We start from the raw sequence: 26,954 nt of genomic DNA on the forward strand, positions 1-26,954 counted from the left end.
TGGGTTACGGATGGTGGGGCCTCAACCTAAATGAACTGAACATGTCAGTTGAAAAGCGGAATGACTCAAGTGTGCAGACAGAATAAATGCCCAGACTTGCCCCAGCCCTTTGGGGAAGGCACTGGTGGAAGGTGCTGGGGTAGGTCACACTTCCCAGAAGGAAAGTAAGGGCAAAGATGCACACGGCAAAGACACAGGAAGAAACAATGTAGCATCCATAGGAGGTTCCGTGTGGAGAGAACAACAGAAGTTGGAGCTCCTCCCTGTCTTGGAACGTCTACATTAACAAGCTTTGCTGCTGGGAAGAATGTCTGAAAGCTGACTGCAAAAACAATTTTCATCCATCTCACAATCTCTGGGTAAGATTGGTTATACACAGACAGTTCAGCAGACCCTCCTTTGGAGAAATCAAATAGCTCAGCAGGACAATTAGAAGGTTCTGGTCAGGGTCAGTACCAGAGGTTAAAGGAGTCATCAAAGAAATGGAATGGGCATTAGGAATGATGGAGTAGATAATGGTCAGATTAACCAGGAAATTGAAATCCTGATGTAGAGAAAAGGAAATGAAAATGGGTGCCAGGCACTGATGCACTGTTAAATGTGTAACAACCGACTTTCTATTGGAGAAAACGACAACCTTAATTTGCAGTATTTGCTGATTTCGATGGTGTAAATATTCCCATCATGGTTGAGTTCTGGTTAGCAACATGATGTCACCGAACACACAGTTGGGAAGCTATGTACACAATCAGCTTTCATGAGCTAGAATAAACCGGCTGGTGGTCACCTGGGTGCCGGTCTTAAGTCTGCTACTACCTAGCTATGTCATCATAGAAAGTAACTTCACTGTTCTGGGTCTCAGTTTTCTTATCTGTAAAATATCAATCTCACCAAATTATTGAGAGAATCAAATGAAACTAGTTTATCTCCATCTAAGATCTCTTCTAGGTTTGACCATCTATGGTTTTGTGATGGAGTTGGGCACATTGGCGACTTTTTGCCTTTCTCCTCATGCTGTCTTGTGAACCAGGAGAAGACAAGAGAATCCTGGAGGAAGCTGCTCTAGGGTGTGGTAATCAGAGCAGAAGTCACATTCACACCACCTCAGAGATGAGGTTCAAGGCAGTGGCCACTCCAGATTTTCTATACAGAAGAGATTTCTGGGTGGGAATCGGTTTGGAAAGTGGAGGCAGAGAATTTATTCACATCTGTTATTTTAAGGATATATGTATTTGGGATAACTTAGAGGTGTAAATGGTGCACAGGGACAATGCAATGTATATATGTCCTCTCTTCCTATACTGTCCAGTAATGAAGAATACACAATGAAACTAGGGTCCGTTCATATTTTGATGTCCCATGAATTTAAAGGGAGTAACTTTGGGTTAACTTTCTTTCCGTCATTTACTGGAGCCTGAGGACATAAGCTGCCCTCGATGCTCTCTTTGCCATGCCTCTGAATTGGAGGAACAAGTGCTCAACTCACCCCCTGAGCTGTCATTTGGTGACACCAAGCTCAGAATGGGTATTTGGGCCCTTGGTACCTCTTCCTTTTAGTTAAATAGAATCAGAATTAAATAAACTGGGCATCAGAAGAATAAATAAAAGGGACTGGAAGCTTGGCCCCTGCTGGGATTCCCAGGGCTTCAAGCTATTGGACCAGATGAAGGGAAATTCTGGCCTTGATGTGCTGTTGAGGTAAATGGAAGAGAAAACCCTCACCAGCCATTCAAAAAAGTCCAAGTGCAAAGGGCTTTAGTAAGGTATAAGAGACATAATACCTTGTGCTTCCGGAGGCTGCCAGGACTGGTGGGCGTAGAGATGGGAGACTGCTTAGACTTGGGGGTAGAGAGCTGGCTGCTGGAGGTTCCGTTTGCTAGCCCAAGGCAAGAGAAAAGGAAGGGATAAAAATCAACAGCATACAAAGGAACACGTTATCCTTCCCCTCCGAAGACACTAAGAACATTCAAACGAGGTACACAGACAACCAAGTGATTTGATGAGTAGAACAAAGGTGAAAAGAAACACATTCCTCAGAAAGGCAAGAACTACAATCCTCAGTTAATTAGATCCTCGCGCAGTGCACGGCGGTAATCCACCCACCCTTTCCCCTGAGTGCTTCCAATTACAGGGGTCTGGTTCTTTTCAAACCTTTTTCATATTCATTCCCAAGTTTGACCCTAGCAACATCTCTGGGAGGTAGTCTGGGATCATATGATTTTGTTTCAATTTTATAAGTGAGACCAAAGTGAGACACAGAGGGGTTATGTGCCTGACCTTAAAGGGGAAGCAGTAGGAGTGATTCCAGCCAGGACATATCCTCTTTGGTGGCAGATGATGTGGCAACTGCAGGACAGCCCCATTGTCTGTCTCTCCCCCTCCACCCTTTTCCTGCTCACCTTCCCCTCCACTCTCTCTTTCCTACCTCATTCTGGATGAAAAGAACAGAAGGAAAAAAAGAGGGGGCTAATTAGGAAGAAGAATGAAAAAGAAAGTGGAGGAGAAACAGTGTGAAACATAAAGAGAGGCTCATATAGAAAAATGGGCAGAAGAGAGAATCAAAAAAGAGGAAGAGAAAGAGATCAGGAGTGGAGGAGAGGGGAGACAAAAAAGAGAGGGTAAAGGATTCTCGAGGGAAAGAAGAATGAGGAAGTTTGAAATCAGGGAAAAGATATAGAGACAGGAGAGGATGACAGTGGCCAGAGTCAGAGGGCACCCTTTTCTTTGTCTCTAGTCAGTAAAATGCTGACAATGAAGTGGTTTAGTATTTAACATCTTCAGATTCCATTCTGTTTGCAAATTGTTTTCTATTCCCTTGTTGATATTTTTTTTAAAAGAGCCAATCATGTAAAAAGAAAAATGTGGGGCATTGAAATGGAACAATTAAACAGCTTTCAAAGTAGGTTCATGTTTAGACGTCTCATGTTAAAATCAATTTCTTTTAAAATCTAAAGATTTACATGGTTAAACAGATATTCTGAAATGTATTTTAAAAATAAAGGCAAATATGCCAAGGGTGTTGGGGGGTGGATGGGGAGAGGATGGAAGGGAGGAGAAGAGAATGAAGGAGGAAGGGAAGACAAGAGGAAGGGAGAGAGAGAGAGGGAAAGAGAGATAATAGGAAATTGAAAAAGTTACGGAGAAAGATGGCCTGAAAGTGTTGCTGTTAGTCCCACAGGTAAAGCTTAAACTGGTATATCATGAATATTTCCTGAGGATAGCTTTCCTCTGCACCACTTATGGTAATGTTTCCCTAGCTTCTGGAACCTACATATCAACTGTAGAGATGAAAGGGACATCAGTGTGGTGGTTGCTGAGTTGATCCAAGTGCAAGTGAGCTGAAAAATGGGCACTTAGGCATCTACCATCTGGCTTTGCCTGTGCATCCGCTCATCTCTAACCCACTCACTGAGAGGCCTTTCCCCTTGTCAGGGCTTCTGGGAAGTCATTCATTCAATAATCCAGTAGTTACAGAGTCCTTTCTCTAAGCTAGGTCAGGAATTAGACGTTGGAGTGTCAGAGATGAGTAAGTCACTTCCAGTGAGGAGGGAGGTAAGAATACAGTGGATCAAGAATACAGTGGATCCGTGGACCATGACAGAGCCATACAAGGGATATTACTGGATCCCAGAGGAGAGGCTTTGGAATCAGGGGACAAGGAGGCAAACAAGAGGAGGCAATACCTGAAAAAATCTTGAAGGATGACTCTGGAATAGACAAATCTATAAAGACTGAAAGTAGATCAGTGGTTGCCAGGGGCTGGTCAGCAGAGGGCAGGGAGGAGTCAGGTGGGGGGGAATTGGAGAGGGTCTGCTCATAGGTACAGGGTTTCTTGTAGGAGGATAAAGATGTTCTGGCATTAGATAGTGGTGATTGTTGTGTAACTCTGTGGCTAAACTAAAATCCAGTGACTTGTACATTCTAAATGAGTGAATTGTTTGTTATGTGAATTCCATCTCAATAAAGCCATTAAAAAAAGATAAATTGGAGCCAGTTAGGCAGAGAAGGGTAGAAGAGGTATTCAAGACTTGAGAATTACACCAGTAGAGCAAAGACATGGAGGTGTGAAAGAATACAGTCTGTTTAGAGAAGTGCAAATAGTTCCAAATGGCTCAAGCATAGGATGCCAGCAGTGAGTTCTTAGAGAAGAGACTGGAGAAGAGGATAAAGACCAGACCCTGGGGGCCTTTCGTGGGGACTTTTGTGAACTTTGGGTTTGATCTGTGAAAGAAATCTGGGAGTGATACCATCAGATTTGCATTTAAAATCTATTACTCCGGTTGCTGTGGTAAGACTGGGGTGGGGTGGGGTAAGAGTAGAAACAAAGAGATTGGTTAGAAGACAAGGCATTCATCCAGCTGAGGGGTGGTGATGGCTTAAAGTTAAGGACTGGGAAGGGAGCAAAGGAATAAGGTGGAAGACAGAGACCTAGAGGCCAGACAAGCTTAGAGTGTTATGTGCACATAGCACATAAGCCACCCAAAGAGGAACACGACCTGTGCCAAACAGCTCAGAGACTGTGGGAGCTAGGCTTTGCCAGGGCACTAGGATTTCTGGTGAATAAAGGAAGCACTTTGGGAAAGGCAAGAGTCTGTGAAGCCACAGTAAGGCAAAGTAGTCAATTACTCTGCAGGAAAAGGAAGGATTGCTAGACCACCTACAGAACCTGAGGGTCTCCAAGCAGGACCTTGCCCCTTGTATTCAAGACAGAGAGCCATCTTGGTGATTATTGTGAGCTGACATCATGGAAGTCTTGACCTCAGCCAGGAAGCCTAACAGTCCCCAGGTAAGTGCTGGCACTTTGTTCCACATGGTGGCTGCATCCTTTGTCAATGACAGATTCTGGCTTCCCAGCAGTTGTCAGTCATGCTACAAAGGGATGGCTGCTGTACTTCCAATGGGAAGACTGCCTTTTTCATCTACCCTCTTATCTAGCTTCTTATCTAACTGAGAATGAGCCCACTGGTCTTGCCAAAATGTTAAGACTGTTAACCACAGCACGTCTATATGTGAGCCACCTTCTACCTATTGGCCAGAGATCTGTACCTACAGGTTTCTTTTGCAATTTCTAGGTTTTTTTTCCTCAGTATCCTCTGTAACTCTCTCACCCCAAACTTTAGGGGTATTACAAAAATACATATTCCAGGTATATCTCTCTCTATATTTTCTGTATCTCTGTGTTTACATATGTTCCACTGCCACTCTGCCAGCTAATCAATCTTAAGCTACCTGTAAGTAAAGGACTTAATTTTACCATCAACATTCAACAAGCATTTTGAAAATCAGTTTCTAACCATTCAACTACCACTCACTACATTGTTGAAAAATGCACTTTCTTGGACTTCCCTGATGGAATCAAACCCAAAGATGGACACAGAGAAACGAGAAAATGTTGACATGTCCAAGGCAAATGTCAATTCCTCACAAGCTGAAAGAGCGCCTACATTTACAGACCAGATAAAAATATATTCATATATGCATTTCTATGGCTTCTGTGGGGGGAAAGTCTGGGAGGGTGCCATTTGATGTGGATTCTGAAGCCAATTCACATAAATGTCAAGTAGAAGAAGTAGCAGGAAAAGATGAAAATAGGGTCTGACAAACTGTGCATCGTCTCAGATTGGCAAATCCACATGGAAGGCTGTCACAGTTCATTTTGAGAGTGATTAGAAATAACACCAGCTTGATATTCCTCATTTTCCTTTCTTCTGCTTTACTAAACATCTTTAGCTCCTCTCTCCGAGCTTCCATTTCTCAGCTGCAATTTGAGAATGTATAGGGGGAGTCTTCACCCTCTTTTACTTGCCTGTCTTCCTCACTGCCCTCCTCAGAACACAGCACTGCCTCACTGTTGTCACCTTTTATTTACTCTTAGTCCAGTCCTTTCTTTCCTTTCTTCTCATTGTACAGTTCATTTCCACCCCCTCTACAATGAGGTACATCAGGAAGTTTTCAATCTCCTAGACCATCTCATCAATTAATCAATAAAAACCAGGATAATAATGTTTATTGGGTGTCTATGAGAAGCCAGGCACTCTTCTCTCATTCTCTCTGTCTCTGTCTCTGTCTCTGTCTCTCTCTCTCACACACATACACACACACACAGCCTCATTTAGTTGTATTCTTATTTCTGATGGGGAAACAGAGGCTTGCTCCAGTTAGGAGTATAGCAAAGTCAAGATTTGAACACAGGTCTCTCTGGTTCCAAAGCCTATGTGTGTTTTGGTTTGTTTTCAGTTTTTGCTACATTGCTCCTCCTTTTTACATGATTTGCTTCTGGGATTCCTTCCTATGACAACTTTCTGATGGGGGGGCAGATAGGAAAGAGAGAGAAGAATTGCGGCAGAGAATTAAAGAAAGAAATAGGAGCAGGTAGAAGCAGATAGCAGAGCTTATGTCTATCTTCTAGGCTTTTATCCTCTTTGACAAAGATTAGAAAGTGATTACAAGAGCTAGTTTTGTTCACCTCACCAGCCAGGTTTCATAGACAATGTCATGAAGCAATGGCAGACAGAGCAGCCAGCATGGCATGCAACTACCCTCATGCCGCAGAGCCCTCTGGGAGGATGGTATCTGTGCTCTCTCTGTCACTCCCTTCCACTGTGCAGCACAACTGCCAAGCTTGGCCTGGCACAGTCTTGGCTCACTAGCTTCTCTGAATGATTCTGCTTGCCCATTCCCCAGTGCTTGTATTTAAACCCTTGCCTCCATCAGAATGCAACAGGACAAGACTCAACAAAAGATGGCTGGGAAGGTAACCAGGCTGACTTAACTAGATTTACAGGAATTTAAATGTATGGGGGAACAGAGGTTCCCAGGAGTGAGGAATAAGGTAGAGGGAGTCAGTCCCCAAAGAACAAGGAGAAAGTTCAGTTTCTGGCATGGGTGGCCAAGGGCAGAGGATGGTCAGCAGCCTGGCAGAGTTGACACTGAGCTCTTAGATTAGAGATTCCCTTGTCTGGAGGCTGGACGGATCCCTGGAAATCAGGATGCAACTCTGTGTAAGGTGGGTATAAGTAGCCCCAGGTACAGCAATTAAAAAACTGTCTGGGCAGTGAGTTAGACAAGTTATTATATGTTCTAGGTTCAAGTTCACATGGCCAGAATGACACAGGAAGAAAAGGGCCAGTTTGACATATGCTTTTCATTCATCCTTTGACTGGAGACCAAACTGATTTGACACTCATTTCACTCACTTTGCTCTGGCTTTTCCCTCCCAATTTAATCCCAACACTAGAGCTCAACTCAAAATCAAGTCTACTGGTTTGGGTTTGATGTCTATTTTGAAATATTGCTCACTGAAAATAAATAACCCCATCTACCCAAAAAGCCATGACAATAATTTTAGAGCCACCTTAATAATTGCAGTTGTATTTCTACAATTGTTTTCAAAGCATTGTACCATATATGAACTCACATGATTCTCCTGATAACCCCAAGAGATGCAGCCAGGAATTACGGGTCTTCTTTTAATCACAAGGATATAGAGGTTCAGAGAGAGCAAGACTTTCTTAAAGGGCATAAACTTCTTGTCCTCAATGGATGGTGGCCTTGAGGATCTGCTCACAGATTCATTTCAAAATTCCCTCAAAGTCAGCACATCACATACCCCCCAACGTGATCTTTTAGTGATTAGTTCTCTGTCTCATCTTCTCTAATTCTCTAATGCCTTGCAGATCTCAATACACAATTCAGCCACTTCCTCATTTTTTTCTCATATTGAGATGTTTTAAGCATTTCTTCATTCCAGTCCAAAGACACTGTGTTTTCTCTCTTCGTATACGGGGAGTTTTTCTGGAAGGCCATCCAAGTAGAACCAAGGTGGTTTCAGCTTACTTCAGAACAAGGCCAAGAGACAGCCTGTGGTTTTCACACATTCATTCCAAAGAGCCCTTGGGCAGGGTGTGGGGATTGGTTTGGCTAATTATTTCTGCTCAGTGAAAAAGCTTTTATCCCTCTCCCCAGACTCATCCAACAGGGAAGTAAGAACTAAGGGCTCAAGAAGAGTTCTTTCCTGATTTGATCATAGGGCTGGTTATCAGGCCAAATTCAATCATAGGTTGTGGGAAACTATAACTTAAAAAGTTGGAATTTGAATTTTAAATCTATTCCTTACAGAGTATTGGACAGCATGCAGTGGTGAATCTTTTAAACAAGGCAGAGTAGTAAGAGATCAATTTCCCTCAAGGAGAGGACATCTGTAAAAAGGCTGATGGACATGCCAGGATTGTTTTCTCAGGCTTGATAATGCTGACAACTTTTATTTCCAGTTAAAGGTTGTTCCACTGAGAACATGTTTTGGGTGGAACAAGCCCGTTGTCAACACTCACTACCGGTTTTCTGGGGCAGGAACTAAAACAAATGACACTGCTCTTAATTTATGGAAAGTATGTACGCTTTGGTTAATAAGTCAGGGTTTTAAACCCTGGCTTAGCCATTTCCTAGATGTGTGACCTCAGCTGTAATCTGCCTTCTGTAGGTCTGTTTCCTCATCTGTAACATTTGAATCAAAATAATGCATATCTCTGTGGAATCTAAAAAAATGACACAAATGAACTTATTTACAAAACAGAAACAGACTCACAGACATAGAGAACAAACTTATGGTTACCTGGGGCGGGGGCGGAAGAGAGTGGGAAGGGATAAATTGGGAGTTGGAGATCTGCAGATAGACACTACTATATATAAAATAGGTAAACAATAAGTTTCTTCTGTATACTACAGGGAACTATATTCAATACCTTGTAATGGTGTATAATGAAAAAGAATATGAAAAGGAATATATGTATGTATATGTATGACAAAACATTATGCTGTACACCAGAAATTGACACAACATTGTTAACTGATTATACTTCAATTAAAAAATAAAACAAAATAGTGCATATCTCAATTATTGTTATTTTGAGGATTACATGACATATATCAAATGCTTAGCTAGGTGCCTTAGCACACAGGGAGGGCTCAATAATGCCATCTTATACTGATATTACTACTGCCACTACTAGAAATGGAAGGAATTGCAGCACTGAATTAGGAAATCCCCTTCCACAAGGGATGATTTATTAACCAAAAGAGGCTGAGAACTAACTCTTTGGCTAGCAGGTCAGGCATTCAGATGACTGAAGTTTTCCTGCATGAAGTCCATTACTTCTGGTTTTTGCATTTTCTTGTGCTCCTAAAAACCAAGCCCTCGGCTCCTCACTCTTTTCAATCTCTCAGCAGTACCGTGGAGGCGGTGGCAGTCAATGAACTCTGAGTGGAACAACTGAACGTGTTGGAGCAGGAAAGTAACATGATGGCAATGTTTTAGGATGAGAAATGTGGTGGCACCACACCAGATGCATAAGTGGACGGAGATGTGAAGCAGAGACACTACATAGGAGTCTGTTGAGTAATCCAGGCAGCAGGTGATGACAGAAAGGAAGGGACTTCTATGTGAGAAATGTGCAGATGTTTCAAAGGTTCAGCAACAACAACAGCAGCAATAGCATGTGGCGGACATGAAGGATTGAAGAGTGGGAAGAGTCAAAGATAATGTGGAGGTGTTGGGTCTGGGGAATAGAATTGTAATAGGGAAGAACAAATCTGACTTCATGTTAGATCTGTTCCTTTGGCTTTACCCCTAGGCTCTGTTTCCTGAGCTTAGACGTGCTGGTTCTGTACCTTTTGTAAAAGAATGTTACCTACAGCCTGAAATATACAGGAAAACCTATTCTCAAGGCTCTGACCTTTAAGGATATTAACACTTTTTCATTCCTATAAAGATAACAAGTTGCAGAATAGAAAATAACATTTATTTTGTTGGAGGTTTACAGGGACACCATGACTTGACCCACGTGGACAGCTGCAAGAACAAAGGATTCTAACACCAAGAAGTTTGCAACAACCAACCTTCCCCTTTTTAGTATAAAAGGAGCCTGAATTCTGACTTGGGGAAGATGATTCTCCAGGACATTAGTCTGCCATCTTCTCAGTCTGCTGGCTTTCTGAATAAAGTCGTTATTCCTTGCCCCAACACCTCATCTCCCGATTTATTGGCCTGTCGTGCAGTGAGCAGAACGAGTTTGGACTTGGTAACAGAATAGAATTGATTCTATTGTTAGGGAGTTGAGGGGAGGAAATATTTTTGATTTTTAGATCCACTGCATTTGGTACATATGTGCAGAATTGTCTGGTAGTCATTCATGTCACTAACATCCAGAAGGAAGGTTGGGGCTGAAGATGTAGATTTCACATCTGCCTCTCTGTACCTGGATATGCCATATTGGTCACTACCTCTGCTCTTTTGTTCATGCCTTCTCTGCTGCCAGAAATATCCATTTCCTTATCAATTGAAATCAAATCCTCCTTCAAGCCCCAGTTCTTCCAGGAAGACTTCCCTTAGCATCCTAGACTCCCCCATGAATGCTCTTTCCCATGAACTCCAATACTTTCTATAGCACCTACTGCCTGTATCTCTCATGCACTTGGCATTTAAACAAATCATTATCTTTAACTCTTATTTAGCATCACAGTGCAACGGTTAAATTGTGAACTGTGGAATTAAATTGCCTGGGTTCAAATCCCAGCTCTACCACTCACTAGCTGCGTGATCTTGGGTAGGTCACTTAACCTCTACGCCCTTGTTTCCTCATTTGCACAATGGGGCTAGTAGTGCCTACCTCATAAGGTTGTAAAGATTAAGTCAGTTAATATATGTACAGTGAATAGAATGGTTGCTTGGCACATACGAACTATATAAGTGTTTGTAAATAAAATGGTTTGTTAAATTTATATGTATACTGGATCCCCAAATAAACTAAAAGCTTCTTGGTGACAATGTTATCGTTCCTTTTCCTTATAGCACCTAGCACTACTAGGTACTCCACCAAAGCCTTGGAGAGTCAGCTGTACTTAAACACAAGTCCCAGGCTGAAGCAGGCTGCTAGGACTCCTATTACAGGGAAATGGGTTAACACCCCCTCATCCCATGCCCTGTGGAGTGCTCAGTGACCCCCATTATACTGCTTGCTCCAACCATTTCCTGCATGGCTCTGTTGTGACAATGGAAAAGTTGCCTTAGAGATAGGATAGTTCTTCCACTTAAACTAGACAAAAGCTGTGGTTTTAGAAAGAATCAGAATGGGGGAAGGGGCAAGGGGCAAGGGAAGTTTTTCTCTTCCCATAGCTTTGCCAAGGGCACCATTTCTCCTTGGATTTACAGTAGGGGAGCTGCGGAGTGTCTAGGACTGGGCACTGGAAACAAAGGCGCTTAATTACTCATGGCTGTGCTCTATGCAGCACAAAGAGAATGACACAGATACCACCCACCCCCCTGCTTCCCCACATCCCTCGCCTGGAGGTGGGGGGAGGTGGAAGGAAGCAGAGAAGCCAGGACCATCCAACAGAGACTTTCTGTTCACCACTCTGGAGCACCCAAACCCTGCCTTAAGAACAATGCAAAGATTGCCTGCCTGGAAGCCAGGAGGCTGGCCTCTGGTTCTTGGATACTAGATAGACATTGGGAAGACCACAAGATTTACTGAACCTCTTTATATCTTAGTTCCCCAACCTAAAACAAAAAAACAAACAAGTGGATAATCTTCTTTTCCCAACTTAATTCATGATGCTGTTATGAGTGACAACTGAGGTGACGGATTTGAAAATATTTTGCAAAGTGCAGAGTATTTAATTCATGTAAAAGATCATTCTCTTGAACTTCTCTCAGATGCAAAGGAAAGGTATGGTGCTGTCTAATACAGTAGCCACTAGTCACATATGGCTATTGAGCACTTTAAGTGTGGCTGGTCAGACTTGAGATGTGCAAGTGTAAAATACAGTCCAACTTCAATGAACATAAAATAGCTCATTAACAATTTCTTACATTGAACACATGTTGAAATAATATTATTTTGGATGTATTGAGTAAAATAAAATATATTATCAAAGTTAATTTCACTTGTTTCTTTGAACTTAACTTGGGCTACTAGAAAATTTAAAATTACATATGAGGTTTGCATTTGTGGCCTGCATTATATTTTTATTGGACAGAGCTGGTCTAGACAGTCATATTCAGGAAGGTCAGAACAGCCAGGTCCCTCCATCTTACACAACCCCAAGCAGCCTGTTTGGTTCAGATGAGAAGGAGATCCAGGATACAGTTCTCCCACGGACACTCCCCTGGGGGTGTCCGGCTGTTCTGTGGCCCTTGACCTCCTCTTTCAAAAGCTGTATATTTGGGTAGAGAAGACATTTGTTCTTGGGAGATTGGGAACAGGGAAGATTTGACTTTCAGGAATCAGTGCACATAGGCTGGGGGAAGGAGGGTGGAGAACATTGGGTTGCTACAACAATGACTTACTGTTGAAGAATAGCAAACTAATTATCACATTACAATCCCCTCAGCCTACCACGGTGGGTTATTAGCTTCCTTGGAGGCTCCTTTGAAAAAAGAAAGAAAGAAAAAGAAAAGATTCCTTCCCAGTAACTAGCTGATTTTGTCCTTTCAATTCAATTCAACTTGGGGGTAGTTGCATAAAGAGAAAAATTAACAAATTAATGGCTAAAATGGAAAATAGAGACACACAGAGAAATGTCTTCCTTTAGTTTTGAAGCCAGGCTTACCTTTGCCCATCAAAATGGCAAGTCCTGGGTTAATCAAAATGGGACACTGCACAAACTTTCTTCAAACATCCCATAGGAGCCTTCTGGGCTCAGGTTTCGTCTGCTTACCACACAGTCCCTTGCCCTACTTTAAGACAAACTTGGCTAATGGGACTTGGATTCTAAGAGTCCATCAGCTCTGCCCAGTGAGAATGAGAGTTCCTTATAGCAATATTATACAGACAATCAAATCCTTCCTTAACTCGAGTTTAAGGCTTAGCAACAGATATTTCATTTGGGGCAAACTCAATATTGGCAGGAGTGGGGATTGAACTGGAAGGGAATAAAGCAGAAGGATTTTGATTTATTCATGGGCAGAACAGGAAAGAGACAACTTAAGGACTAAGGAACAAGGAATCAAATTATGACACAAATTACAGACCAAATAGCATCAATTTACTACTAAACCTCAAGTCAAACTGAACCCAGATATTAACTGAAACATGAATTGGAATATATATATATATATATTTGAAAATCTAGCAAACTTGTTCAAAATTATATATTTTCTAATGAATTAGAACATCAAAACATTCCTTTAACTGAGCCAATGTTTCATTTGGTTTGAATCCCGGCTAAAGAGGAACATTTTTGGCTTTCATTTGCCATCAAAGCAAGGTAGTTAAAATTCCCTGGAAATGGCTGATCTTCCACAACCTTTTACTCAGGTTGAATGAAGAAATGTGGATTCGTGCACAAGTCTCAGAGCCAAGACAGACTAACACAGAATGGAAACAGAGTGGTACTACCATGTACCAGAAAAGAACAAAAAATTTCAGCCCCACCCAATACCATTATTCTTTGGTTAAATGTATATTAACTTGTGTATGTGCCTTGCTAACAGCTCAGAAAACCTTTACACTTTATGAAATAATTCTTTCTTAATGTTTGTAAGGAGAAATTTATGCTAATGTGAAACTATGCGTTGTCCATAACTCATCCTTATGGGTTATCTGATTCTGATTCTATGGAAGCTACTGTACAACTGTGGAAATAACTGATAACAAAGGAAAATGATTTTTGTCTAGATATGCAAATTCTGTCTTACCCAAAATGGAAACCAAGCCTTGGAGAAGGTAAGAAACTTGTCCCAAGTCACAAATCTGGGAAGTGGTATAGCTTGGTTTTCTTAGCTCTCTCTCTCTTCCTCTTCCATATCCTATGCCCCTACACCTCCCAGCTTGGAATGGTCCAGAGTGAGGTAGGGGCAGAAAAGGGAAAGTGGGTATGTCAAATCCAAACCCTACCTAAAATACTGTTTTGCCTGACATTGGCTTTTTCCCCGTGGAATATTCACTGAGACGCTGCCCTAGACTTGGCCCTAAAATCCCATGGAATGTGCAGGCTTGCGTTACACGAACATTTTTACCCTCTGGGGCTGAAATCATGTGGAGGCTCTAAACACATCATCTGAGATGAGCTCAAACATTCTGGAAATTGTCATGAAGCCTGACTAGACTACAGTTCGACTTCATTTATATTCATGAACTACCTGAAATGAAGATTTAAATTCTCTCTACTGAATATACCACTTTAGATTTTCTATTGGTAGGGAACAGAGGTGTTTATAATTCTGATATCTGCCAAATAAAGGCCTGTTTTCCTACCTTAAATCAGTTACTTTGTTAATCTTGTGTGTGTGACTACAGCCTCATTCCTTCTCTTCAGCAAGGGAGTTCTGAAGGAAGGAGATCTTGCCTGCCTAAGCCTCAATCAGGATCTAACTCCTTTCAATTTGGCAAATACCCATTGAGTCCTAATGCATTTCTTCTCTGTCTCTAATATCTTAAGGTCAGAGAAGTACATATTGTTTAGAAGTGAAATTCTATAGGTAGCATGCTGGGGACCAATTATTTGACATATGTTTAAACTGTGTTCAATTACAGGTGGTTGTGTTCATGTGTGCTGAGTAGCCCAACTGGATACAGTCTGCAAAGAGAATTTATTTACTTCAAACTGCTGCCACACAAGAATTTCTAACTAATGGGTTATGTGGTGGTTTGAAAATAGGTCCACGAATTCTTTGATACTCCTCCCTTCAAGAAATGGAGCCTGATTCCCCTCTCCTTGAATGTGGGCTGGCCTTAGTGACTGCTACTAATGAATAGACTAAAACAGAAGTGACTGCGTGTGGTTTTGAAAAGCAGATCATAAAAGGCACTACATCTTCTTTTCACTCTATTGAATCACTGTCTAGGGGAAGGACTGCCAACAGCCTTCTTGGAAGTGGATCCTACAGTCCCAGTTGAGCCTTCAGATGACCATATCCCCTACTAATACCTTCACCTCAACTATGTGAGAGGTTCTGAGCCAGACAGACCCACCCTGCTAAGCCACCCTAGAATTTCTGACCCACAGAATCTGTGAGATAGGAAATGTCTGTTGTTTTAAGCTACTACATTTTAGGGTAATTTGTTCCATAGGAAGAGTTAAGTAATACAGGTTAGAGATCCCAGAAATAGCCAGTGATACTTCTGAAAAATGATCAGCTAAGCAATTATTGCCAGACTTTATGAATCTTTTTTTAAAAACTTTTTTGGGGGAGAGGGAGGTAATTAGGTTTGTTTGTTTGTTTGTTTGTTTGTTTATTTATTTATTTATGGAGGTACTGGGGATTGAACCCAGGACCTTGTGCATGCTAAGCACGCACTCTACCACTGAGCTATATCCTGCCCCCACCCCATGAGTCTTGATCAAATGTTTAAGGTCCATTTTTTGCAAGGCCCTGCTTAGAACCTGTACAAACAATTTCATTCTCAATCCAACTGTTAAAACCTAGGTCTTTGCCATTTGAGTAATATGAATTCGCTTGGGCAGATTCATGTGCTGTTCTGTACACTTAGCCAAAATGTCACCAAACACATGCATTTTTATTCCTTCAGCAAATATTACCTATAATTCTTACTGGGTCTCTAGTACCATGCTGGATGAAACAGATGCTCTTATGCATCTATTCTTCCACAGGCATTGTTTGAGCACTTACTAGGACCCATGCACTGTGCTCAGCACTGAGGATAGAAGAATGAACATGACACCTTGCCCAGTATTTAGTTGAGGAAGTAAGTACATACAGATAAATAGATTACAACACAGTGCAGTGAATATTACCCCAGAGATATGAATAACATGCTATGATATCGTGGAGAATGGAACAGCTATTTCTATTTGAGGTATCGAAGGATGAATAGAGTTTTCAAGCAAAGAAGAGTGGTGGGTTCAAGGGATGGCATTCCAGGTGCAGGAGAAGAGAACGTGCAAAGCCATGGAAGTATGAAAAGCCCGAGCTGCCTCTTCACAGTTGAGTTCCTTCCGCCTGAGAATAAAGAGATTGCTGCTGATATGCACGGTAGTGTGAGGTCAGCAGGACCGGCTGTTTTTCCATGCCAACGGGCATTTCAAAGCTAATAGGCCACTCAAGCTGCCTCAAATTGAAGAAGTGATAAAGGGTGCCTGTGCTCTCTGCCCCAAGGCTCTCAGGCTAGAAGAAGTAAAAGTAAACCAACACACTGCTGCCTTTATCAATACAATCATGCTCTGAAAAAAGAGTCAGCTGAAGTAAATGGTTTGCTGAGTGGCATGATTTATTTACATTTGGCACAAACACCTAATCTTGTCACAAGTTGATAAATAGTTCATGGGTTGGCAGTGATCCCTAGACCACATTTTTTTAGATCACTCACTATCCACTAAATAAAATCCTCTATGACAAATCTCTTTGTATCCTTTCAGAACCTGGCCTATACCTCCTTGTCTCATTGCGAGAATAATGCAGTTTATCTTGTTTCGCTTTTTGGTTTGACTTCTAAAATGTCCAAAGTCAAACTTGAAGCTCAAGGGCATCCACTACGTTGACATGTTGGGGTAGCTTTTGTCTTTATATTCTTGTTTTTGATTCTGATTTTCTATTTCACATTTATGTTTGATTTGATTATTTCATTGACTGTGCATTTGCTGGGTGATGTTGAAAATGATGGCAATGAAGACAACCATGACAATAAGCATTACAGCAAGCATGGCAAACAGGCCAGATTTCTGGTGTGCATCCACTTGAGCAGATTTGGGGTTGTAGCTGTGTCTCCATGACTCCAAACAAGGTCAACTGGTTAGTCTCTGAATTGATAGGATTGGTCTCATGGAGACACAATGGTGTATGAGGAACTCATTCCTCTGCATGCAGAAGGTACTGGCCTCTGTAAATGAAGTCAGCGTGCACAGTTAGGAGAAGAGCACTCACCGTCTTGGTCGTTACCTGAGTCAGCTGGAGACTTGCTCCGGCGCATGGGGCCAGGGCTCTTGGCTGAACTCTTCTGAGGCGTTGGGGACGCCTTTGGGCCAGCTGTGGCTGATGGGTTTCCCTTCATGACTCGGCATTCTGGTGGAAAATGACACAGACAGCTTAATAGAGCTGGGGAGAACCAAGACTCAGCATATCACCAACCTCTGGAAACTGGAATAACCACCAAGGTCAAAGCACCTTATGGCTAAGGACTATAAGGCGGTCTTCATTGTTTGAAGGAATAATTGTTCTGAAGAGGGAGGCATGGGAGAAACTTTCAAAATTCACCTGGGCTAAGCCAGGTATTTAAATTCCTAGATTATGGAAAAAAGCGAAGGAGTAGAAAAGCAGCTTGGGTACGTAATTAAACAGTCAACTCAATCATTTTTGGACAACCCAAAGTCATGTCTCAGAATAGTGCCTGTCGACATAATTAATTAATTTCCTTGGAGAAGAGATTGACAGCTCAGAGGTTGTAGCCACACAGGTGAAACATTCATGTGTAATTTAAAGGAGGGGGAGGGAGCTACTGTTTATTATTCATTACATGCCATGTATGGTATTAGGCATAGTAAGGATGTCATGTCATTTTATAAATAAGCACTACCACCACCACCACCATCTTACATCTATAGAGTTCGATTTTCAATGTACGTTATCATTATGCTGGTTTAATGAATAAATGGGCCAGCAGTGACTCTGCCATTCACAACTTATAGAGAGCCTGTGGGTGTGTGGGAGAGTCTGCCAAATGTTCCTGCTACTCCCCCAATCCCAGTCTGACACACTGGGAACACACTTTCCATGCAGATCACTCAGCATCCCTAATATGGTAATTTTGGGCACTGATTGTACTAATGTATTAGGAGGATTATTATACTCATTTTGCTGATGAGACTACAAAGAGCTTAAGCCTCTTGCTCAGGGCCACAAAGCAAGAAAATATCAGAAGAATGGTGATCAGCCAGGTCTTCTGAGTCCCAGTCTAGAGTTCTTTCCACTATGCTTTTCCCAACCTTGTGCTGTCATGCTCAAAGAGGAACCCAACAGCTGGGTAGAGGGTAGCCTCATCATTGGACACCTTCTTGTCACTTTCTACTTAAAGATACCTAGAAAATACAAATTATCCAGAAAGATTAGGGGATCTTGTCTAGTAAGTTGTTTAGGAAACTGAGTTAAGCAGAAAACTCATTTTTGTTTGTTTTACTTCTTGTTTTGGCTGATACACTTTAGTGATCACTGTCCAGAGCTGGAGATGTAGAAGATACAGGAACTTGGACACATCCTGGGGTTTGTTTAGCTATTTTATGGCCATTTGCCTCTTCTCAAAGTGAACACAGCAGAAATGCCACCTCGTTCAGGGTCCCTGCCACTTGAGGTGTTTGTAAAGTCTGTATTAGTACAACTTGATTTGTTTTTTCCCACATTTTACTCCTCATAATTGGCAAATATGTTTTTTGGGGGCAAATATGTTTTGAATGTGTCTTTCCATCAGGATCATATCCTAACCCTGTGGCTGTGTGAGCTAATTCACCATGAACTTACACGTGGAGCTTGGACTCAAGCAAAGGGAGATGGGCAGATATTCATCTCCTTCCTGAGATTAATAATCTTCTGGAATCTTGAGTCACAATACAAGGGGAATGGGGCAGCAACCAAAAGGTGGGAAAAGGGAAAATGTCTGACACTAAGAACACAGTGGAAAATATTTCTAAAATGGAACCATTAACATGGGCCAAATAGCTGGAGGATGTTAACCAGAAAAAAAAAAATATATATGCATACAATATCCAAGTTCTGACCCCAAATGTTCCTTGCTGTGCTCTCACTGAGTCTATAAGTCCATATGATATTACATACTATATGGTTCAAGAAATATGGGGCAAATAGTGAGTTTTATTGAGTTTGGAGGCTGAGCATCTGAGATAGCCAATCAACTTTCACTTAGTGATTCATGTATCTAAACATACAGGAGAAAGGGACCATGCATGGATGTTCTCCAGGCTATATGAACCCATGGAAATCCTAAGGAATAGAAGAAAGGAGAACAACAAAATTTAGTAGTTGTCCTTACCATTTTCATCCAGAGAAAAATCATCCTGAGCATAGCGAAATTTTTCAGGACCGCAGGCAATAAACACATCGTCATCACCAAAGAAATCATGGAGGCAGGTTACCTACGGAGAAAGCAGAAACACTGGATTGATATTTGATGGTCTTGTGATGATGAACTTCAAACAATGTTGGCAGGGGAGAAAAGCTGCACATCTGGGCCATCAATTTTAGCCCCCAGGGATCACCTTTTTCTCAAAATACCAGGCTCATAGTCTGCACCTCAGCCCCTTGTGAGTAAAGATATACCAAGTGCCATTTTCTTTCCACATTTCATGTGTGATATCTTGTTCCCACTGCATCAAGAGTAACTTCAAGACTATGTCCAAATGGAACGTTCTCCTCTGAGTTAAAGTCAGCAAGCAGATGGCCCTACAAATGCTGCCATTCCTCAGAGCCTCAAGGACAGAGTGCTCCTAGCTCAGCTCCAGGGACAGAAGTATAGACCAAGGAAGATGAGAAAGATCTTCTGCAGCCTGAAGTGGACAGATTCTGGCTGACCAAGACGTGGAAGTTCCTCTACTTCATCTTCATGAGTTTTGAAAGAGGGACACCAGTTCTTAACCACTTTGGACCCACAAAAGTTGGACTTTTGCTAAAAATAGACCGAGAACCTGGTAGTGGCCCAGAATACCATTCTTCCATGAAGAAAAAGGAAGGGAAAACTGTCCTGACCACTTAAAATTTAATCAAGAGCAATGGGTCCCCGTAGGCTTGAGGCTCTGCTGGTAAAACCATGTTCCCAGGATCCTTCCCGCCCTCTAGTGCCCTGTGCATTGCTGCTTCTCCACAATAGAGAGACAGTCTCCCCAACCCCTTTCTTACACAAAGAAATGAGGGTCCCTGGGAAAGTATGCCGCTGTCTGTAGTCTCCCCACTTCTCAGCTTTCCTAATTACATCTGATAATTAGTCCAGCACACCAGGGAAACCCCAGAAGAAACCACAGAGTCAAAACATTCTTACCCCCATCCTTAGCTTGAAAGCGTTCAAAGCTTCTAATTGTTCTAAGCCACCCATTTAAGCTGCCAGCAATGGCTTTCCAAAGGCACAGGGCTCACAAACTAACAACAGCTTGCTGGGTGCAGAGAGCAATATGTTACATTTGAAAAATGTTTATATTAATAACATCATTCCCCACCCAGGCTCTATTCAATCTCTGTTCCCCTGGCCAAGATGATTGCAAGCCTTACACAAAGCGAGACTTGCTTAAAGATTACTCCCATTGTCTCAGCCTCCCAATCATCCAAAGGATGCCAAAGAAGGGAGGGAGACTTGGAGGGCTGCCAAGTTTGCTTCTACTAAGCCTCTCCCCAGACTTGGGTCCTGACCTCATCAAAAAGGCCATCATCCTCCTTCAGCCCACTCATCCTCACCCATTAATTCCCCAATCATATAATGACAAACAGAGCTACCACTAATTGAATGCTTACTCTGAACAAGCACTCTGCTTAGTACTTCCAAATCTGTCATCCCATTTCACTCTCACAACAAATCCTAGAAGTCGGTATTCTTGTCATCACTATTTTACAGATGAGAAAATTGAGTTCCAGAGACAATACATAAATTACTCAGGTGGAAAGTGATGAAGCCAAATCAGTGTAGATCTGTGTGATGCCAAAGCCTGTGCTTTTGGCCTCTCAGTAATACAAAGCACTTACGTATGGTTCAGACACTGTGGAGGCAAAGATGAATAAGATTCAGGTCATGACTTCATGGAGCACATAATCTGATGGCATGAGATACATTGAAACAGAGCATTTTAGTGTCATGTCATGAGAGTTTGGGGTAACTGTAGGTGACATGGGAACTATTTAGCACCACATCCAAGTGACCCAGTCAGTAACTGGCATTGTTAGTTCAATAAGCATCCTGTATATTGCCATGGTAGTGAATCCAATGACAGAGGCTACACATGGCTTTTAACCCTGCTGCAGACTCCCACTGACATCTTGGACCAGTGAAATTTGGAGCCCCTATCTTTGATACATGTGTGTCTCTGAATTGTATATGCCCTACCACCTCTTAACCCTAAAGATCTCTGCCATGACCTCGTGTTCGGGTTGCCCCTGATCCTGACTGATCTCCTTTAGTTTTGGTCATAAGTGAGGGAAGCCTCACCCTTGGGCATCCCTCTACTAATGGTCTCTAGCATTTAGCACTTTGTTTCAAGGTCTATCTGTATTTTCATGAGTACCCACCTAATCCTTCCCATTAAATCACAGGTTTCCTGAATGTAAGACCAAATTTATGCCTCCCTCTATATCTCCCCATGGTTCCTGGTAGAGTGCTTAATCACATAGTGAGAATTTAGCCAGGGCTAAATTTTTTTTGGCCTCAACTGAATGTAAAGGAAATAAGAAGGAGGTTTTGTAAGGGCATACAAAGGCAGAAAAGTAGAAAGAAGAAATCAATAGTGGCAGACAATAGGACCTAGCAGTCAAAGGTTTTGAAAGGTAACACCAATATATAAATTTAGGAACAAGAAAGGAGAAAAGACTGTGAAATCAGAAGTTATTCTTTGTATAACTATGCCAATTAGTTTGAAAACAGATGAAATGGATCATTTTTAAAGGAAAACCTAAAGAAAGAAATTAGCTCAAAAAGAAATAGGAAACCTCAACCAACTACTAGCCATAAAAAGAATTTAGTAAATACTTCAAACAGCAATCCCTTCCCCCAAAGGTACCAGACCATTCATTTTGGAAGTATTTGTGGAAATCACTTCCCAAGAAGAAAAACCAAAAGCTCAAAAGCAGCCATCGCAGTGACATGCCATGCTGTCCTATTGTAAGAAAACAAAGCCTTCACAGATTGCTCTGGGGGTTGCTGTTAGAATGACCCTCCCTCCTCCAACTCCAAGTCCCTCTGCCCCCACCCAGGCTTTGGGAAAAGCCTTTGGATAACCCCTTCTTGGGGAGCTTCTGAGAAAGGCAAAGCCCCTGTGCTTCTGACAAACTCACAATGCTGTGGCTGGCTTCAAACATATTCATTTTGCAATCCAGCTGTTTAGCATCAGGTTTCTTGTGTGATCCCACCCCACATTTTACTGGCTCCCAAATGTAGACAAATTCATATTGTGCATGTGGATACCCAGATTTCCCAAATGCCTTGGATATTGAGACACAACAGCCCTACCCTGCTCTGTGTCAGAGTTGGGAAAATAGAAAGCCCTCCATCTTAAAGACGAGGAACCCAAAATACAAGGTGTCTGAGTGGCAGAAAGATACACAGATGGACCATGGCAGAGTTCAGACTAGCTCTCAGGTGTCCCGATTCAGTTTGGAACAAAACTATTTAATTGCCTAAGAGAACATGCCTTCCGAAGTCCTGACTTCAAAGGCTTGTGTATAGCCTAGGCAGGAGAGTCACAACTAGTCCTCATCAATGCCCAATATGCATCAGAACAATTTGCAGGATTGAAAAAAGGAAACATCTTTATGGATCATATGTTTAATCTATGGACAAGAAAACTCCTATTCATTACTGTAACTGGAGAATGAGGACAAAGAGGAGGAGTGGGAGAAGGAGGAGAAAAAGAAGAGGAATAAGGAAAAGAAGAATGGAGTGTAAGAAATAATTCCCAAATGAAACTCACACTCACACCTGCTTTTCAAAATTCCATGCAGTTCACATGATACAAAATCCACCTTAGGTTACATTGCAAACATATAATTTTGAAAATAAAATATTTTAAAAAGTATTTTCATATTCTTTATATATTATAGATACAAGTCCCTTATCAGATGCTCCTTAGTTACTTACCCAAGAGAAATGAAAACCTATACCTACACAGAAGATTAGTTTTTTGTGATAAAATTTCTATTATGAGGTGGAAGCAAAAGTGGTAAAAATAATAATCATTATGATAGCACTTACAGCATCCTCAGAGATTAAGGGTTTTGCTGACATCAGCTTTTGTATGAGACATGCTTGGGTATTTAAGTCAGAGAACACAAAGGCATGACACCTGTCTTTGTAATTTATCAACTGCCAGCACAAAAATCAATAAAATCAATCAACTCACATTAACACTGAACCATTAACTCAATGGTCTTCCTTTAAAAAAAAAACTGCAAGAGTTGGAGTAAGGGAAGCTAGCTTGATTGTGCATTAGCACAAACAATAGATTATATGGACCATCCAGTGGCTTAAATGTTGAAGTGCAAATGGGGAAATGGAGACAACAGATCACTGTTTGGGGGCAGTTTGAGTCCATTAGCTGCAAATGGCAAATTCACCCTGTGACTTGATTTAAGCTTGATTAGATTCTCCGTCCGCATATTACAGATGCTGGCAGTTAGTTCTCATATGTGCCTACTGCTGGTAGGTTCTACACACTCTCCAACTGTTCAGACAGCAATGGTATTTCAGGAAGTAAGGTCTTGCTTGCATATCTATGAGGCTCACTTTCAACACGCAAAGTATTTTCATTGAAAGTTCAACTCTACTGATATTCATTCATAAAGCACTGACTATGGCAAAGGAGCAATGCGAGGGACAGGGACACACAAATGGACAATAAAAGGCCCCTGTCTTCACAGTTGACAGCATAATAAGGAAATCAGAACTACACACATAACTGGACTACAAGGCGGACTGCTGTTAGCACTATTAGAGAGGCACAAAGAGCGAGAGGAACACAGAAGACAAAGGGAACAATTCTAATTGTGAGAACTGGGGAGGGCTGCACAGAGAAGACGAAAACAAAATCTGAGTCTTGAGGGATGTGTGGGATATAGGTTGATGGAGACAGGAGTGAAAGGTATTATGGTAACTGCATAAATAAAGGTGGAGAAGCAGGAACATGCCTTTTTCTTAATAGCCCTGGAAAAAAAATTGCATCTTGTGGATTACAGTCACAGAGATTCTAACTCTCTATAGCACAATTGGCCTGGCCCATCTGCCAGCCTTCTGCACAGACAAAACATACCGTTGCCTCCTGGTGGAATTCAGGGTGAAGAGAAGGGCAGAGAGTGTCTATGGGGAGAGGAATGGCCCCAGTGGTGAAGAAGAGAAAATCTTGTGGCGAGGAAGACAAACCACACTGATTTCCCAGTCTTGCCAACAGTGTGCCCTGCCCATCCAGTGTGGCTGCCAAGCTTCGCAAAATGAGTTAATGAAAGATTCAATAAACATTACGCATGAGGCTTTTTATAAAAGTTACTGCTACTCTCATTCTGGAACATTTCCTGCCTGCCTGCCCTGGATAGGCTCCAGTCAGAGACTGGCACAGGGTTGGCGTGGTGAGCTGAGACAAGGTTTTTTTTATCTTGACTCATGTGTATTGAACTACCTGCTTAATAGCTCCACTTGGTTATCTGATGGCCATCCCAAATTTAATATGCCCAAGACTAAAATCTTATTGCTCCCTCTCCAAATCCTACTTCCCTCCAGCTTTCCTCATCTCAATAAATGGTACCACAATTCCCCCAGCTGCCTGAACCAGAAACCTGGGAGTCATTTTTTACTAGAAGTCACATTGACCTTCTTCATTGTTACTCTCCTAGGCCAAGATATAATGCAGTAGCCTTGTAACCGGTCTCTCTATGCCCAGCCCCTATGCAATACACTCGTACTCTTCTCCACACTGTAGCCAGAGAAACTTCAGACTCTTAATCAGGCAGGTCACTCTTCTGCTTAAAATCCTCCAAAGCTCTCAACCATAGATAGAATAAAATCCACTTTTTATCTTGGCTCTATATTACCCAATCTCTCATACAACACACGCTAGCTCGCTCCCGTCACACTGGCTTTCTTTCTGCTACTCAAACACATCAAGACCTTCCCTGCTTCAGAGCCTCATCCTGCAGCTCCCTCTACCTAGAAAGTATACTTCTCAGATAGTCACAAGCCTACTTGCGTCTTCACAATCAAATCTAAAGTACCACGTACTGCATTTAAGTCTGAGCAACCCTCAACTTACATGATGCTATTGTTTAGAATCTCAGATCCTGTATTGAACCCCACAAATGAGTTATTATTTTAAGTATTTTATACAGTTAATACTGTTTAGATTTATCTACATACAGATTTACCCATTTATTTGGTCACCATTTCTTATTACACCTCAGGCCTTTCTTCTGAGGTCACTTTAAATTAGGCACATGTTTAGCTTTCCCACTTCATGTTCCATATTGCAATTCCACCCTCATATTTTCCATCTTCTTATCTCTTAGTGCTACATTCTGGAAAATATCTTCAAATCTGCCAGTTTACTCTTTCTTTCTTCAGATATATTTAATTTGCTGTTTAACCCATTCATAGTGCTTCAAATTTCAATGATCGCAATTTTCATTTTTAGAAATTCTATTTCATTTTTTATCCAAATTTGCCTGGCCATAGCTGATAGTCTCTTTTTATTGTCTCATTTTAATTGCATGTTTTGTTGCTTTAAACAATTCACACTAAGTTATTTTAGGTCTTGTATCTGATCATTCTAATATCCTTGAGAATCCAAATGTGTTGTTTCTGCTAACTCTCCCTCATGGTGACTTTTTTCCTCCTGTGCTTGATATTTTTTAAATTATGAGCTCATGTTTGATTAAATTAAATCTTTGAGGACCCTGAGGGGTCTAGGTTGGGGACACTTTCCTCTGAAAAAGATGTGAATTTGTTTCTACCATGAGCCAGGGGGCACTAACAATGTAGGCAGCATCTGTTTTTCAGCTATGGTTTCCCTTGTGACATGAGTAGTACAAATTTGAATTCCAGACCTGTGTTAGAGCAAGCTTTGGGTTGCAAACTCCTAAGAGTAGTGCTCTTATTTGTTTTGTGTCCTCCCTGAAGTCATGAAAGAGACAAACAAGTTTATAGGTATGTTTCTGGTTTATCCCCTTTTAAGTGTTCCAGCTTAATGTGGAGGTTGCAGATTCTGGTTCCTTACTTTTCAAGAACTTTGTGTCAACTGAGAAAAAAAAAAGCCCACACAACATAAAAGCTTGAGTCAAGTTTATTCAGTGTCTTACTGAGAACTATAGCCTGGAAGACAGCCTCTCAGACAGGTCTGAGAAACTGTTTTGAAGAGGTAAGGGGTGGGGAGGTGAGTATGTATGTGATTTTAGTGATGGAGGTACACGCAGCTAAACATATCTTAGTGGATGGTTGCTGCTAGTAATGAGGAACAGATACCTTAATGGTTTTAGTGCTTTTCTACTTATGGGAAGATGCAAGAATCCAGGTTCATAAAAATTTTCTCCCGAAAATATCTATCTGAAGGCCTGTTCTGCCAGTTTTTCCAGAACATTGAGTGCCTCATTCTTGATCTCAGTCATGAACTCCTTTCAGGGTGGGTTGAAGGTCAGCAATTGAAGTGGTTAATAACTCAATCCTTGCAGAGCTGGATGATGGGTGACATTCTTTAGTTGGCACTTGCATGCCCTGCATTTCTGATACTATCCAAAGCACCGGGTCCCAGTTATGGGGTTTTGCCCTCAGGGAAGCTTGAGCTTTTAGATACTGCCTGCTGCTCTAGTTTCAACTTCTGGTTCCTCTTCCCTCTTCTGCCTTTTCTGAAAGCTTAGAAAATCACTTAAAAATGTTTGTTCCAGGTTCCTCAAAACACTAAACATAAACATAGAATTACCATATAAGGGTTACTGGACCTAATTTCAACATGTAAGGATGTGTGTGAGTGGTTTCTCCATACCTCCAATAAGCAATGCTTGGATACGAGCATGGTGTCCTACAATTCAACTCGATTCTGACACTATCTATCTGGAGATAGCATCAGATTCCAAAGGTTAAGGGTTCAGTCCTACAAGACTGCCCCCTACCCTTCAGAGGTCAGTCACAAGCCCAGGTTGTTGTTACCTGTACTTCTGACCAACTGGCTGTAAATCAGAGGTTAAATTCCTCCAAATTGGAGTAAATAGAGCAGACTTGTTTGGAGTCCTTAACGTTGGGGGACCAGCAGAAGGCCAT

General features: G+C 41.7%; 1 protein-coding gene across 2 annotated transcripts in view; it reads right to left on the reverse strand.

Moving 5' to 3' along the window:
* Positions 1–1,546: 1,546 nt before the first annotated feature.
* Positions 1,547–26,954, reverse strand: part of DCX (doublecortin) — an 88,345-nt gene continuing 62,937 nt past the window's right edge. Inside the window, exons 4-6 of one of the 2 annotated variants that reach the window (XM_032475275.1) lie at positions 18,996–19,098; positions 16,895–17,017; positions 1,547–1,876 (exon numbers count right to left, since the gene is read on the reverse strand). In XM_032475275.1, coding sequence (XP_032331166.1) covers positions 1,719–1,876; positions 16,895–17,017; positions 18,996–19,098 — 384 coding nt within the window. In that variant the 3' untranslated portion in view covers positions 1,547–1,718. Of the gene's footprint in view, positions 1,877–16,879; positions 17,018–18,995; positions 19,099–26,954 lie in introns of both variants that reach the window. The other variant, XM_032475274.1, reaches the window with a different exon arrangement.

The sequence above is a fragment of the Camelus ferus genome, chromosome X, assembly GCF_009834535.1.
Source record: "Camelus ferus isolate YT-003-E chromosome X, BCGSAC_Cfer_1.0, whole genome shotgun sequence".
Lineage (NCBI taxonomy): Eukaryota > Metazoa > Chordata > Mammalia > Artiodactyla > Camelidae > Camelus > Camelus ferus.